The sequence below is a fragment of the Sceloporus occidentalis genome, unplaced genomic scaffold (genome assembly GCF_023333645.1).
Source record: "Sceloporus occidentalis isolate IW3139 unplaced genomic scaffold, rSceOcc1.0.p SCAF_5, whole genome shotgun sequence".
Classification (NCBI taxonomy): domain Eukaryota; kingdom Metazoa; phylum Chordata; class Lepidosauria; order Squamata; family Phrynosomatidae; genus Sceloporus; species Sceloporus occidentalis.
The window spans coordinates 96,532,845-96,548,905 of record NW_028316985.1 but is presented as its reverse complement, the minus strand read 5'-3'; the positions used below and the strand labels follow the sequence as shown (position 1 = coordinate 96,548,905).

The following is a 16,061-nucleotide window of genomic DNA, read 5'->3' as shown; positions in this document are numbered from 1 at the left end:
TGAATCCCTGACCAAAAAGCAGTCAGTTGGTGTCATGGTGAAAGAGCTTATCAACATCCTCTGGCTGTGCAAATGGAAAAGTATCCATGACAACAGGACCTAATTCTATCTTATTTTAGCAGAACACATCCCTAAATTTGTCAGAAATATGGTATTTACTTTGAAGTGGATGCCAAAAAAAATTATTTGTAAAAATGTCATTCATAGACCTGTGATGGTTCAGTTTGATAGTCCTCATTAAGCTCCTAGGCTGACACTTGGCAGTAGTGGTGGCAAAGGGGGAAATGGTTTGCTGTCATCACAGTTGCAGAGAAGGCCCTAAGATGGACTTAGACCTGTGTTCCAATCTATTATATCCAACCAATGTTTCTGCCATCCATTTCACTGACCTCCATTTCAAGAAATATATTTTAAACCAAGAATACTAGTCCACCATCACTGCAGAAATTTGATATCATGCCATCCTAACTTGTTCAGTTATTAATGACTTACCTCCTCCATTCATTTTATCTTAGGAGGTAGAAATCCATAATCTATTTATTTTTGGCATGTGTGTACAATAAATGAAATTATAATGAAAAAGATAATCTGATTGTTGCTTCATACATATGAAAAGAAAAAAACTAGAAAACATCCCGTGAAATCCATAGAAGAAAAAAATGCTAAATGCTGAAATATTAAAAAAAATTATCCTTTCTTCATAACATAGTCTTTTCTTCATAGTTTGGGTTGATTTTGATTTCTTTTAGATCAAAGTGTGCTCCAAAGGTAGTTTTTTGTGGCACTCGCATATACTCCCACATCCCCTCTCTCAAAAAAGGTTAAAATACTTTCCCAGAAGCAACTGTTTATCTTTTTAATAGGTTACAGCTCTGTTTAACATTTTGAAAAACAAACAAAACTCAGCCCCACAAATGAAATTTTTCCTCAGTGCTCAAATTTCTAGCACTGGGTGGCAGTGTTTAACCATAAAAAATATTTGCCTGCTATTTTTCTAATGTCCCCTGGTAGCATTTCTCCTAGTATTCACTAGATGCTAGCAGTTTACAAACTGTCTACACGTGCATCTCAGTGGGGTATATCACACAGAGGTTTTTGCAGCTCATATCCGGGGTGACTCCTGGTTCAGCTATGTGAACTCACGTTATAGCGCACATGTTTTATCACACCTGGTTGCCCCTCCGAATCGAGGGGGAATCAAATCCAAGGCAATTCACATGATGCGGATCCACGCAAAGCGGAGTGAGTGCAAATTGTATTACCACACCAGTGCATACCATGCAGATTCAACGATTCGAATTGAGACCCTTGCACATGCTCAGTGGGGGTCTGAACGTGAACCTTTGCACTTCCAGGATGAAGAAGGGAGCCACTTCCTGGTTCCACTTTCACGTGAATGCTAGCCTCACGTGAAAGACTGCTTCACGTTTCTTCCTCCCTTCTATTTTCCCATCCCTGGCAGCCAAATTCAAATGGGTCCTCTGTGTCAGAGCCCCCATCCATTTCAGCCACATCTACATCTATTCTCTTGTCATTCTCCTAATCTATTTTAGCCACATCTGATCTATTCTCCTGTCATTCTTCTCATCTATTTCAGCTACATCTACATCTATCCTCCTGTCATTCTCCTCATCTATTTCAGCTACATCTACATCCTCCTGTCATTCTCCTCATCCATTTCAGCCACATCTACATCTATCCTCCGTGTCAGAGCCCCCATCAATTTATTATTATTATTATTAAGGAATTATTATTGTTGTTGTTGTTGTTAATAAAAAATTTCACTGCTAAATAATCAGTGTAGAAACTGCAGGTTTACTTGGAAGTAAATCTGAAGGAGACCCATTTTGGAGGATTGCAGAAATGATCCAGTTTCCCATACTCTCCATGCTCCCTATAGTACCACCTCCCTGAATCTAATCCACTCTCCTTCCCTTTGTAACAGTTGCCTTCTTGTAGGTTGCATAAGCACTGGGGAGATAATCCGGTGAAACTCCACTTTAACTGTCCTGGCTCAGTGCTATAGAATTCTGGGAACTGTAGTGTCATGAGACATTGAGCCTTCTCTGCCAGAGAGCTCTGGTGCCTCAGCAAACTAATAATTTATTATTATTATTATTTTAAAAACATTTTTGTTTTGTTTTTAATTATAATTATTCTCCATGCTCCCTAAAGTACCACCTCCCTGAATCCAATCCACTCTCCTTCCCTTTGTAACAGTTGCCTTCTCTTAGGTTGCATCCACACTGGGGAGATAATCTGGTTTAACTCTATTTTAACTGTCCTGGCTCAGTGCTATGGAATTCTAAGAACTGTAATGTCCTGAAACATTGAGCCTTCTCTGCCAGAGAGCTCTGGTGCCTCAGCAAACTAAGAAGTTGTTGTTGTTGTTGTTGTTGTTGTTGTTGTTGTTGTTGTTTTAAAAACATATTATTATTATTATTATTATTATTATTATTATTATTATTATTCAAACAATTTTTATTATAATTATTTTCCATGCTCTCCTTCCCTTTGTAACAGTTGCCTTATCTTAGGATGCATCCACACTGGGGAAATAATCCGGTTTGACTCCACTTTCACTGTTCTGGCTCAGTGCTATGGAATTCTGGGAGTTGGAGTTTGTTGTGGGGTCCTTGGCTTGAGGCTATGGAATTCTGGGAATTGGAGTTTGTTGCTCACCCCAGCCTTTGATGCCCCCTCCGTTGCTCCCACCTCTCCCCCCAGCCTCCTGTTTCATTCCCTCCATCCCTGTCATCTACCCTTCCGAGCAACGGAAGCAATTGGGGCAAAATTGCAGCACAGCATCATGGGAAATGTGGGAGGTTTGGGGGGGTGTACCGGGATGGAAGCAAAGTTGTATTCCTCACCAGACTAATTTGGAGTGAAATCAAAGTGAGCTTAGAAGCAATTTCTGTGAATTCGCTTGTTACCAAATTCACCAAAATGAGGAGTCACTTTGGAATCACTGCGGAAGCCCCACAGAACAACCCCCCATAGAAAGCAATCACATGTGATAATACATCATGTTATCATGTGAATTCGCATCGTTGGACCTGCAGTCACGTCAGATCAGAGCTGCAAAAAGCTGCAAAAACCTCCGTGTGATAAACATCACTGTGTGCCTGGTGTCACCATTGCTGCTGTGACTTGCTCTCTCTCAGGTCTAAAATGAGGCATCCCACATCCATCATATAGCTGGGTGCCTCATTGTGACCTCAAAGGGAGCAACATATGCCAGCACCACCAGGTGACACATCAAGACACATATGTAAACAGCTGTCCAGTGTTACTCCAGAATGTTCTGGATTTCCCTGGAAAATCTGGAGAACAAAGTAAATCTTTTTACTGCAGTTTAAGGCAGAAGTGATTCAAAGCATACTGTCAGGACCTGGACAGAGCCTCCCTGCTCAAATAAGACTTCGGCAGGTATAAGCAGAAAAGTCTTTATTGGAGGCACAGAGAGATCCAGCTAGTATGACTCATTAGACATGACTGGCAAGCCAGTATTCATACATCAAATAAAACAATAGCAAATTCTAATTCCACTTCCCACAAAATCAAAAGGCACTTGGAAATATGGTCCCCACCCCCAGTTTGTCAGGAAAACACTTTCTCAAAACAACTTTGCAATACACACAAAATTTTATCTCCTTGTTCTCAGAGGCCAAAAACAGACGGACCAAAAGGTGCGGCCACTTCAGAGGTGTGGCATACAGATGACACATGCCCCTTGAATGGCCAGAAGCTGCTGTGAGGCTGTTTAAGGTGACCTGATGCCACTGGCAAAAGGAGCGGCCAAACGCCGCCCCTTGGTGGCAGACCATCTGGGACCGTGGCAGCAGTCCACTTTCAGAACAGGGCATTTGGTCACTAAGATGTCTGGCTGACCACAGGGACAGAGGCCGCTCCAAACTACCTGTCTGCTTTGCCCCAGAAAGTCTGGGCTTAATCATAGAATTAGAGAATAGGGCCATCCAGTCCAACCCCCTGCCATGCAGGAAATCCAGATCAAAGCATCCCCGACAGATGGCCATCCAGCCTCTGCTTAAAGACCTCCAAAGAAGGAGATTCCACTACACTCCGAGGGAGTTTGTTCCACTGTCGGACAGCCCTTACTGCCAGGAAGTTCTTCCTAATGTTGAGGTGGAATCTCTTCCTGTAGCTTGCATCCATTGTTCTGGGTCCTGTTCTCTGGAGCAGTAGAAAACAAGCTTGCTCCCTCCTCAATATGAATCCCTTCAAATATTTAAACAGGGCTATCATATCACCTCTTAACCTTCTCTTCTCCAGGCTAAACACCCCCAGCTCCCTAAGTTGTTCCTCATAGGGCATGGCTTCCAGACCCTTCACCATTTTAGTCATTCTCCTTTGGGCATGCTCCAGTTTCTCCACATCCTTTTTAAATTGTGGTGCCCAGAACTGGACGCAGTATTCCAGGTGGGGCCTGACCAGAGCAGAATATAGTGGCACTATTGCTTCTCTTGAGCTAGACACTATACTTTTATTGATGCAGCCTAAAATTGCATTGGCCTTTTTAGCTGCTGCATCGCACTGTTGACTCATGTTCAACTTGTGGTCTACTTGGACTCCCAGATCCCTTTCACTTGTAGTTTCATTCAGCCAGGTGACGCCCATACTATATCTGTGCATTTCATTTTTCTGGCCTAACATTACATTTCTCCATGTTGAATTTCATTTTGTTAGCTTTGGCCCAGCTTTCTAGTCTATTCAGGTAATCTTGAATTTTGATCCTGTCCTCTGGGGTATTGCAGCATCTTTGACTGTTGCTGTTGTTCCTCCGTCTGACTTGGGGGTCTGTAGTAGACTCCCACAATAACATCCTTGTTGTTTCCCTCCCCTTTAAGTTTTATCCAGATGCTCTCCACCTGGCTACCAGTATTGATGTCCTGGATCTCTTCACTGGTGTAAATATCTCTGACATATAGTGCTATTCCTCCTCCTTTCCTGTTTGGCCTATTTCTCTTAAAAAGGTTATACCTCTCTATTTCCACATTCCAATTATGGGACTCATCCCTCCAGGTTTCAGTGATGCCTATTATATCATATTTGCTTTGTTGTACTAGGAGTTCAAGTTCAACTTACTTATTTCCCATACTCTGTGCATTAGTGTAGATACATTTAAGACCATGGGTCCCCTTTACTTGCTGCCTGTGCAAACATTTTTTTTCTCCCACTGTTGGGCCCTTGCACTGTTTGTCTTGTTCCCTCTATGACAGTTTGGCTATTTTCTCCATCCCTGCTGTCTCCCTCCCCCACATAACTCAGTTTAAATCCCTCCTGATCAAATTCTTAAGACTGTTGGCAAAAACGTTTCTGCCAACTGGCATGAGATGCAACCCATCCCTTGCCAGAAGTCCTTCCTCATGGAACCTCAGTCCATGATCCAAGAATCCAAACCATTCTTGGCGGCACCAGTTGTTTACATCCGCTATTTTCTTCTCCCTTCCTGGACCATGCCCTTCGATTGGGAGAAGAGATGAGATGACAACCTGTGCATCCACCTCTTTCAACTTCCTACCCAAAGCCTCATAATCCCTTATGATATTCTGAAGGCTGTGCCTTGCAGTATCATTGGTCCCCACATGAACCAAAAGAAAGGGGTAATGGTCAGTGGGCTTGACAAGTCTTGTCAGCCTCTCTGTCACATTATGGATCTTTGCCCCAGGGAGACACACACTTCCCGAGACATATTGTCAGGCCCACAAACCACTGGTTCAGTGCCTCTCAGCAAGGAGTCCCACACGACCACCACACACCTCCTCCAAGGCTTAGCAGCGACTGTTTCCTTTGGTGGTACTCCCAGGGTCCCCTGCTCTGTCCCTGAAGTCTGTCCCTGCTGCTCTTCCTCATCATCTCTGATAACAGACAGAGATTCAAATTGATTCTGTAGCTGCAATCTCTCCGAACGTTCCCTGGTTTTCCTAGTTCTGTGTCTGACTTTCTTCCAACCATCTACTTCTGTAGTATGTGAAGTGACCTCCTCCTCCCCAGCAACCTCTTCCTCATTAACAGTTAGTGACCTTCAAACATTTTACAGCATTCCTTTCTGGGGTTGTTATCATCTCACTTACCATACGAATTCACCCTGCAGTTGGTTTCACTCAAATGACAAACAGGCTTTAAAACTTTTCCCAAATACATTTGAACATATACAAATCATACATTTCTAATCTATTTATAAAACCCATATGACATTATAAAAAATAACTCCATTATGTTTCTGTTATCTCTTCTATTCTTGATCAACTTATAAAATTTTGTAAAATCTTAATATATCACTGATTTCTTTAATCCTCTGCGTAGGCATTCATGATCTTTTTTTTACTGTAATAACACAACTCTTTATTAACAGTCAATCAAACAGCAGTTCATAGTATTCCCAAATACAACATTCTGATAAGCAATTTAACCTAGCAATAAAATAAACTTTAAAACAAACATATTTAAATCCATGTAACCAAACATAACATAGCTAAACACAACCAAATAAAAAATCTAAAACCATATTAACTTCCCTTATATATCCCCACTAGCAATTCATATAAAGCCCAACACACACTGCCCCTCAATATCTAATACACTCCCATAACTGCAACTCCCATAACACAAAACTCAGTCTTCAAGTCTCAGTCAAATAGGATATAACATAACTTATATAAAACATCAAACTAAAATTATAACATTCAAAAACAAATCATGGCAGGGTTAATCTAAATCCTGACACAGAGTCACCATCATGAAGCAGTCCTCAGTAAAATCAGGGCTTTGGCCCTGATTCATGAAAACAGGTTTCAATGATGGTGTGGGGAAACAGTTCATTTGGCATGTGTAGACATACCCCAAGTCACATAAGCAAATCCTTTATTGCAGGGGTAGGCAAACTTTTTGAGCCGGGGGCCGGGTTGCTGTCCCTCAGACAACTGGGGGGCCAAAGCCAGGGGGGAGCTTCCACCCTCAGGGGGTGGGGCCGCATGCCAGGGGTGGAGCTTCCACCCTCCCAGGCCCTTCCCTTTGGCCGAAAGGTCTCCAAGGGGCCCTTTCGGCAGAAGGGGAGGGAGGCCGAAGGAAAGGGCTTGGGCACTTGTCCCAGGCCCTTCCCTTCGGCTCTTCCCTTCGGCCAAAAGGGCTCCAAGGGCCAAAGGGAAGGGCTTGGGCAGGCCGCCTCCTGGGCTCCTCCATGGCCCTTGCAGCCCCAAGCTTCTCTCTCCAGAGGGAGGCCTGGGGCTGCATGGGCCGAGAACAAGCTAGTGGAAGTGGCCTGCCGCCTCCTGGGCTCCTCCATGGCCTTTGCAGCCCCAGGCCTCTCTCTCCGGAGGGAGGCCTGGGGCTGCATGGCCTCCTACAGGCCCACTGCAGTCCCTGGAACCCTGCTGGAGGGCTCCGGTGACCGCAGCGGGCCTCCTACAGGCGCGCTGCGGCCCCTTGAACCATGCTGGAGGGCTCCGGCTACCGCAGCGGGCCTCCTAAAGGCCCATTGCGGCCCCTGGAGCCCTCTTGGAGGGCTCCGGTGACCACAGCGGGGCTCCTACAGGCCCGCTGCGGCCCCTGGAGCCCTGCTGGAGGGCTTCGGCGACCGCAGCGGGCCCCCTACAGACCCCTCATGCGAGCGGAAGGGCATCTCGCACAAGAGGCTTCTCCGCTCGCGCGAGAGGCCAAAGGCTCCATGCAAGAGGTCCTGCCGCCGACTGCCCCGTGCTGGCGGCAATCAGCGGCAAGACCAGGCTGGAGCCAGTCCCAAGGCCTCAGCGGGCCGGATCTAGCCCACAGGCCAGGGGTTGCCGCTCCCTGCTTTATTGCATCTCCCAGCACCAAACACCTTCCACTTTCTCATGGTGAAAAAAATGTTATTGTTTATTTCTATTTTTTAAGAAAAACAAATTTCCCCTTCTGCTATCCATAGACAAATTCTTTTAAAACTTTTGCTAAGAATAGTGCTTTTTTCTTAGTGATTTTCTTAGTGTTTACATGACACACACCCCGAATGCTGCCAAAAGTGGAGGCATGGTGCCAGCACAGACCTTTTAAGCCATCTGCTTGAGGCCAGAGTGTCCATTTAAAAAATGGCTTGTTTCCACTGGCAGGATGTTCCCCCTCCTCTCTCTACTCACACTGACTGTTGTTTCTGGCAGTCCCATTCTGAGAAACGGGGTCTTCTGGGACTAATGGAGCAAATTCTATATTCTACCTTTATCTAGGGAGAATTTTTCTTGGCCCTGTCTTTCTCCCCAGCTGGCGACCCCCACTACTGCTATCCCTGAGAGCTAGAGCTCACTCAGAGGCAACCATTTTTTCTCACCTTGAAGTCCTTTATATCTTAAATTGTTGATGTTCCTTCCTCCAATTTCCATGCCTCCTTCCTCTGAGTTAATCCTGCTTTATAAATATGTTTAGCATACATATTAAACAGATAGGTTGATAAAATACAGCCTTGTCTAACACCTTTCCCAATTAGAAACCATTCTATTTCCCTGGATTCTATCCTGATGGTAGCCTCTTGTCCTTGAGGTTATGTACTCAAGACAATTAAATATTGTGGCACACTCATTTCTTTAAAACAGACATGCATCATTTTTCATGATCTACACAATCAAAGGCTTTGAAGATTTTCATACCTGGCATAAAGGTGGCTCAAAGGTCCGTGAAAGGTCCTGAAAAGGTGGAGGAAGTGCATGTGTCTGAATACCAGGTGTGCTTCCTTAATTGTCATGGAAACGTGGCTCCCTCTAGCATCCCTGAATTGTCACAAGGGGACCGGATTTCCTATGAATGCAGTTTGCGTTATTAGGAAATCCACCCCCAGGAACAATTCAGGGACACAAAGGAGGGAGCCACATTTCCATGACGATTAAGGAAGTGTGCCTGGCGTTCAGACACGCACCCTTCCTCCAGCTTTTCAGGACGTTTCGGCGACATTTGAGCCACCTTTATGCCAGGTATGAAAATCAGCATAGGCTGATTTTCTTCCGAAATTCCTTGGTGCACTCCATTATCCAACTTAGGTTTTCAATGTGATCCTAATGCTTCTTTATTTCTAGAACCCAGAAAACACCTAGCAGTTCTCATTCCTTATATAGTAAAAGTCTTTGTTGTACAATATCAACCATGGGTTTACTTGCATGAAAAATTAATGGAATGGTTCTGTGTTTACAGCAATCTCCTGTGTTTCCTTTCTTGGGATTTGGAATAGATAGTGTTTCCAGTCCATTATTTTGTGTTCCATATTTGTTGACAAACTTCACTTAGAACTAGAGTAGATTCAGTCTCTCTAGCTTGAAGCAATTCTATTGGTATGGCAGCTGTTCCTGGGTATTTATTTTTCCCAAGTGCTCTGAGTGCAGCTTCCATTTCATTTTCTAAAATGGTGAATTTATCTTCAAATGAGTCCTCCTTAAATGCATCTATCATTCTTTCATCTCTTTTATATAGGCAGGTTACAGACCGCCATTTGGGACGTCCTTAGGACGTCCCAGTTTAAAAAAAGGGCGTCTCTTCTAGACGCCCCTACTCCTGTTACGGACTCTGTCCATAACAAATGGCGGTGGCCGTTCCACACAGCCGCCGCCATTTTGACGTCTTGGACGCCTAGTGTCCAGACGTGTCGCGGCGGAAATGACGCCGCGAAAGCGCACCTTGCGCTTTGCGGCACCACTTCCGGGGCCCAGGAAGGAGCGCGATTTCCGCGCTCCTTCCTCGCAGCATCCGGGAGTCCCGTGGTTTAGAAGCTGCGGCTCCCGGACGCTGCAAACGGCGCCAGCAGCAGACCGCCACAATTCAGCGGTCTGTAACGCGCCACTGTTCTTCAGTGTTTTGTCTTTGGTGTCTTTATTTCTACTTGGTCATGTAACGTGTTCCTCTGCTGGTCATGGAACATCCTGATTCTTGGTTTAAATTTCCCTTTGATTTCTCAGATCTTGTGGAAATGGCCTCTTGTTCTACCTTTTTTGTTGTTATTTTCTATGTCCTTGCATTGTTTATTTTAGTAGTTCTCTTTGTACCTGGACACAAGTCTCTGAACATTCAAGGTTCTGTCACTGATTCTCTCCTCTTTTACTTTTTCTTCTCTTCTGTCATTAACTGCTTGAAAAGTTTTCTCTGTCATCCATTGAGGCTTCCTTTTGTTTTGTTTCCTGTGCTCCATGTTTCCGAATGATCTGTCCCATAGGGGACAGAATGGCGCCCTGAAGGACGCCAGATGTCAGCTCTCTTTTACAAGAGCAACTGTCCCCCAGCCTCACCATCTGGAATCTGCCCGTGAGGTAGGACCGGAGCCACTGGAGCACAGTGCTGCCAATACCCAGCTCTCTCAGGCGTTCCAGAAGGATACCATGGTCGATGGTATCGAAGGCTGCTGAGATGTCCAAGAGCACCAACAGGGAGTCAGTAGCACAAACAATGAGAAACTATCTTCAACTAGAAAATGTTAATTGACAGTATACTCAATTGACCTGCACAATTAGACTGTCTCTAAAGTAGTTTTTTGAAACCTAGAGAATTGGACTAAGCAGTTCTCTAAACCTACTAAGCTGAATCTACACTGCAGAAATAATGCAGTTTGACACTGTTTTAACTGCCATGACTCCGTGCTATGGAATCCTATGATTTGTAGTTAGTTGTGGCATCAGAGCTCTCTGACAGAGAAGGCTAAATATCTCATAAAACTACAAATCCCAGAATTGAGCCATGACAGTTAAAGTGGTATCAACTGCATTTTTCTGCAGTATAGATTCAGTCTAAGACTCTTCCTGTTGAGGAAACAATTCTCCAATAGAAACAATTTAGTTTATTTAAAAAGAAAAAGGAGTGTTGTGTGAAATCTGAAGGCTATATTGACATATTTTTCATTTGTATAACGCAGGGGTCGGCAACCTACGGCCCGCGGGCTGCATGCGGCCCGCTGAGGCCTAGGATCCAGCCCCGGCCCGGCCACAGATTGCCGCGGGGGCCTTTGGCTTCCTGCGCAAGCGCAAAGTGCCTCTGGCTGCCAGCGCAGGCAGCGGGGGCCTTTGGCCTCCGGCACAGGCACGCACAGCCTTTGGCTTCCCGCACAAGCACGGGGGCCTCTGGCCGCTGGCACAGCCGCGCAGGGCCTTTGCGCATGGGACAAGTGGCGGGCAAGGGGGGCAAGGAGGAGCAAGTGGGGGCAAGAGGCGGGCAAGGGGGGCAAAGAGGAGCAAGTGGGGGCAAGAGGCGGGCAAGGGGAGCAAGGAGGAGCAAGTGGGGGCAAGAGGCAGGCAAGGGGGGCAATTGTCTATAGAAGCCTCAGAAACATGTATTTATATTAACATTTTTTTTAAAATCAGCAGATTTTTTTGCATGTCCTCCATTTTTTTTAATTATAAAAGTGTCCTCCATTTTAAATTTTTGTCCTACATTTGTCCCGGTTTGTTTATTTTTTTTTTATTATTTTTTTTAAATTTTTTTTTCCTTCGGCCCCCCCAAGTTGTCTGAGGGACAGCAACCCGGCCCCCGGGTCAAAAAGGTTGCCTACCCCTGGTATAGCGTGTATTCTAATTTGGTTGATTCATATGTGGCTTTATATAAAAAGACAGAGTTCAACAAATCCCCTTTAAATTACCAGCAATTTAAAAATGCTTCCTGAAATGTAGGACCGAAACAGAGCAAACAGCCTGTTTGAGCCCTCTTGGGGCTGGCTTGGGGCATGGTGTTTAGACATGACATGACACGCCTCCAAGCAGGAGAGAAGCTAGACTGGCTTATCTCCTGCTTGGAGGCGTGGCACTTAGATACCACTTTTCCCAGAGCTGGCTCTTCCAGGGGAAAAGCCAGCTCTTTGGAAGGAGAGGCGACTTTTTTCCACTCCCAAAAGGAGTGGATCTTATCCGCTCCTTTTTGGAGCGGAAGATGGCTGGATTGGAGCCGAGCATCTGTTTGCCACAGCCCTGATCCAAAAGGGAGCAGCTCTAAGCTCCCCTTTTGGACTGTCTGTATCCCCCCATAGTCCTTTTAGCTGCCAGGTCAAAAGACACAAATATTTTGATTTTTAAAGGATGTTTAATGTTCTCTTGTTGCATGAGAGTTTATATTCAATAAAAATAAATCTGTTTAGTGATCTGGAGTTGTGGTATGTTCTGGATAGAAATTGGAAATACAAGTTCCGTACACTGTAATAGCCTAGGAATCCGATATAAGATGTCCTAGTGTGCAAAATGTGAGCCTATTCTGTGAATGGTCAGATGATAGAGTGGAAGTTACTGTCGTCCTGCTGAAACTTTGTCAGTGACTTCTGTGGGTTCAGATAATAATGAAATCATAAATCCTTCTCGGTTCTATAAGAGGTTTTTGGTGACTGGCAATGAGAAACTATTATTCCAAATCAAACATGGCAGCACATTGTGGAGCCAAGTATTAATGGTTTTTCATTTCTTGTCTCTTCCAGATACTGGGCATGGCTTTTTCCATGACTCTCTTCCAACAAATTCACAGGACTGGTAAAAAATACGATGCCTAAGACAATGCATTTTTAACCACAACAGTACTTCTCTCTTGCCATTGGAAGAAAACCACCCTGAAAAAAAGAATCAAGCTTTGTCCTACTTGGGCTTCCATCCCATCAGTCAATCTACAGCATCTTTTTCATACCTGATTAAAAACTGGACTTACTTTTTGTTTCTTCTCATTCACCATTTTTGCCAAAGAAGAGATGAAAGCTACTGAAAAGAAATCACAATAATTCCAAGATCCACTGTTTAAACAACAACTAGCATTATTTAAGGACTGACCTTATATGGCCTGTAATTCTATACAGTCCTATCAGTTCTATAAAACTGAGACTTACTTTTCAAGTTGGCATGCATAGGATTGCGTTGCTACTATATTAATCTGTATTACACTTATGAAGGTAACCTGACTGAGATATGTTTTAACTTCTAAAAAGAGTTATTTGAAGTTCCTCTCGTAGATCAACAAACTGCTTTTGCCCAACATGATACATGGAGATTTGAAAAAGCTACTCAGATGGAGAGCCCTATTGGAGCTGCTTGGATTGAGTTTTGGGGGGGTGCGGGAGTAATTACCTTTTTCTATCTTATTGTGTATTTAGTAGCCTGATTTATAACTTTTTACTGTTTTCTTTCCTCCTTTTCTCATGTTTTTCTCCAAGTTCGACTGTGCAGTTTTTAAAGGATGCCATTTTTAGACTTTGTTATTTAGAACTAGAAAGGAAGATGTAACAGTACAATGAGGTTAAACTAATTATAATCCTTTCAGCTGAGCCCTGATATCATAAAGATAGACTCTGAAATGGGGCACATGTGACTTTTTAGAGATACAGTTAAGACTTTAAATGTACACCTGCGTAATGCAATGTGTAAATGAAGCAAACATGTATATGCCAGAATTGGCTGCTGCTTGCTGCTGAGTAGTTTGGTGGCAAATATGTGGAACGGTTTTGATTCTCTGCAAAGACACTGAGAGCCCTCAAACATTCCTGTGCTACTTCTTAATTCTTGGTGTTCTTACAACACTACTAGAACTGCATACATTTGATGCTGCATAGATTACTGATAAGGTTTACCCTTCTGTTCCCTCCAAAACTGAATGAAAGGTAGCTCCATAACTAAAAGGCACTTCAGTGATTCTTAAAATAGCAGTTACCAAGGTTTGTGCTTCTGAGATACCTGTCACATAAATAATAAATGAATAAATGAGTTGCTCCTGTGAGCTCAATTTACCCACCCATCCTCTCAGAGCCTGCCCACAGTGTCTGTGTTTCATTCACTGCTCTCAGTGAGGATAGGTTAAGCTTCATTAAATATATTGTTATTGTTCTGTCACCCACAGTTACAGTGTTTCAACAGAATTACTTACTCTCAGAAGAAGTTGACCATTACACCTTTGCTTTGAAGATTTATCCCTCCAATCAGTAGATTCGCCCAGAACCTCCTGCAAAAAAATTGTTCCCTCTAAATGTAGGTAATCCTAACTTTGACCAAGATCCTGTTCACTGCTGCTGGAGTCTAAAACTCCACTAATACACTTTCACCTCCAGATCAATGCAACTTTATGGTACTGGGGCGGGGGGCACCTTCATGCTGATGAGTAGCTGAGGAGCTCCCAGGCCTCGAGAGAATGCTGGAAGTCCAGAAAGGTAACAGCTTTTCTTTTTTCCTAACACCCAGACTAAATGATACCTCGCAGCCCCTCACTCAAGTGGCCATAGGTGTACACACTGGTGCCATAAAACCTCAGGAGGTTACAACTTGGTATAATTTCACGAGGAAGTACCAGATGTTTCCTTCTGCATTGACCAATAAATTGCATCCCACTGGTGTAACCTCCTACTATGCCAGCATATGTATTTTCTTGGTCATTGAGAAAGGAGTCATCCTTCCAATGGAATTACAACCTTTAAAAAAATTGTGATATAAGACTGATGTAGCATGTCAACTTTCAGATGAGGTATGCTTCATCTGTCATAATCATTAAATCAGTGGGATTTTTGTACAAGTGTCCATGAGTCTTCCAGTAAATAAGAGCCATAGGGCAAGAGCCCATTCATACTACACAAGTATTGTGCTATTATTCCACTTTAACGATTGTGGTTTCATCCTGTGAAATCCTGGGATTTGTAGTATGGTGAAGCACTAGAGCACTTTGGCTGAGGATTGTAAGTGCCCCTCCCTAAACTACCAATTCCCAGATTTCATAGGATGCAGCCATGGCAATTAAAGTGGAATAATAACACTATAATTCTTCTTTGTGGTCTCTGCGAATCATACAAATGGGTTTTACTGTGCCTGCGCAGTGCTGTTCGGAATAGTCTAGAATCACTGGGCAAAGTACACTTTGCAACAATAAGAAACTTTTTGGCGGTAGCTCCGCCCCTCCTCTATAAAGCTCCGGTTCCCGCTCTTTTCCCCAGTTCCATTTTTCCGCCGCGCTTGGCTGCTGTTTGGAACTTTGCTCTCGCTAGTTTGCTCTTGAATCACTGCTTTTGGCTTTTGACTCGGACCGTCTTTTGGATTTGCCTTTTTCTGCTTCCCCCCCGTCTTGACCATTGGATTGTTGACCTTGTTTTGCCGACCACTGGACTGTTTACCTCGATTTTTGATAGGATGTCGCCTCCATTCAAGAAATGCGACGTTTGCGGGGGAAAGGTTCAGGATCCCCACTCGTCATGTCTTCTCTGCCTGGGAAGGGATCACGATGCAAAGGCCTGTGGGATGTGTAAGTCCATGTCCTCTCAGGCTAGGAAAAACCGGGAATCCCGGCTAACTTCCGCCATTGCTCAGGGGAAGATCCGGGAGGGGGACCCTCGCCCCTCATCAGCCCCCTCTGCATTTTCGGCGGCTCCCCCAGCCTCCGCCCATGCTAGCCCGGCCAGCGCTCCACCGGCTTTGGTCTCTGCGGCCCATGATCTCGGGCGGATGGGTCCGGCCCCCACCGCGGCCCGTGGTTCCTCGAAACCCAGTGCCTCTTCTAAGTCTGCCCATGAGCAAGCGGATTCCATCCCCACACCGACCCCGACAGGCTCGATGTCGAAGGAGCTCATGACGTCTAAGCGGGCAGCCACTGACCATAAGTCCCGCAGGGCAGTGTCTCCCGATCCCGGCCTCAAGGAGGCAAAGTCTGGGAAGAAGTCTTCGAAGGAGACCAGGACCTCCAAGGACCACACCACTGGCTCCAAGACGGGCTCCTCTTCGAAGGACAAATCGACCACGAGGGTCTCTGAAGTGCCGATTCCGTTCTTCCCACCGGATCCGCCCCGTGAGTCATCTTCTAAGAAGAGACTTCCCTCCACCGATGTTTCCACCCCGGAAGCTCCACCCGCAAAAAAGGCCAAGACTAAGTCACGTTCTACTTCCACTGTCACCAAGGAAGGCGGTCGGGACCGTCCCCGGTCTCGTTCGCGCTCCCCACCATCTCAAGAGCGCCGCCACACCTCCTCCGAGGGTCTCCATTCCAGACATCGTACTCCCCGTGATGGCTCCGTTGGGGATCGGCTTGACACCGCAGACACCTCATACTCCGCTACTGGACAGACAGTGGCGCCTGGTCCTTCTGACCCTGTGACGGTT

The 16,061-nt window shown here is 45.0% G+C and overlaps 1 protein-coding gene across 3 annotated transcripts in view; it reads left to right on the top strand.

Annotated features, from left to right (window-relative positions):
* The window catches only part of LOC149312530 (tetraspanin-9-like), a 269,437-nt gene extending 255,723 nt beyond the window's left edge, over window positions 1–13,714 (top strand). For all 3 annotated transcript variants that reach the window (XM_089524804.1, XM_089524803.1, XM_089524802.1), the window contains one exon: window positions 12,422–13,714. In XM_089524804.1, the coding sequence (XP_089380930.1) occupies window positions 12,422–12,493 (72 nt within the window). In that variant the 3' untranslated portion in view covers window positions 12,494–13,714. The remainder of the gene's footprint in view (window positions 1–12,421) is intronic.
* Window positions 13,715–16,061: the final 2,347 nt, after the last annotated feature.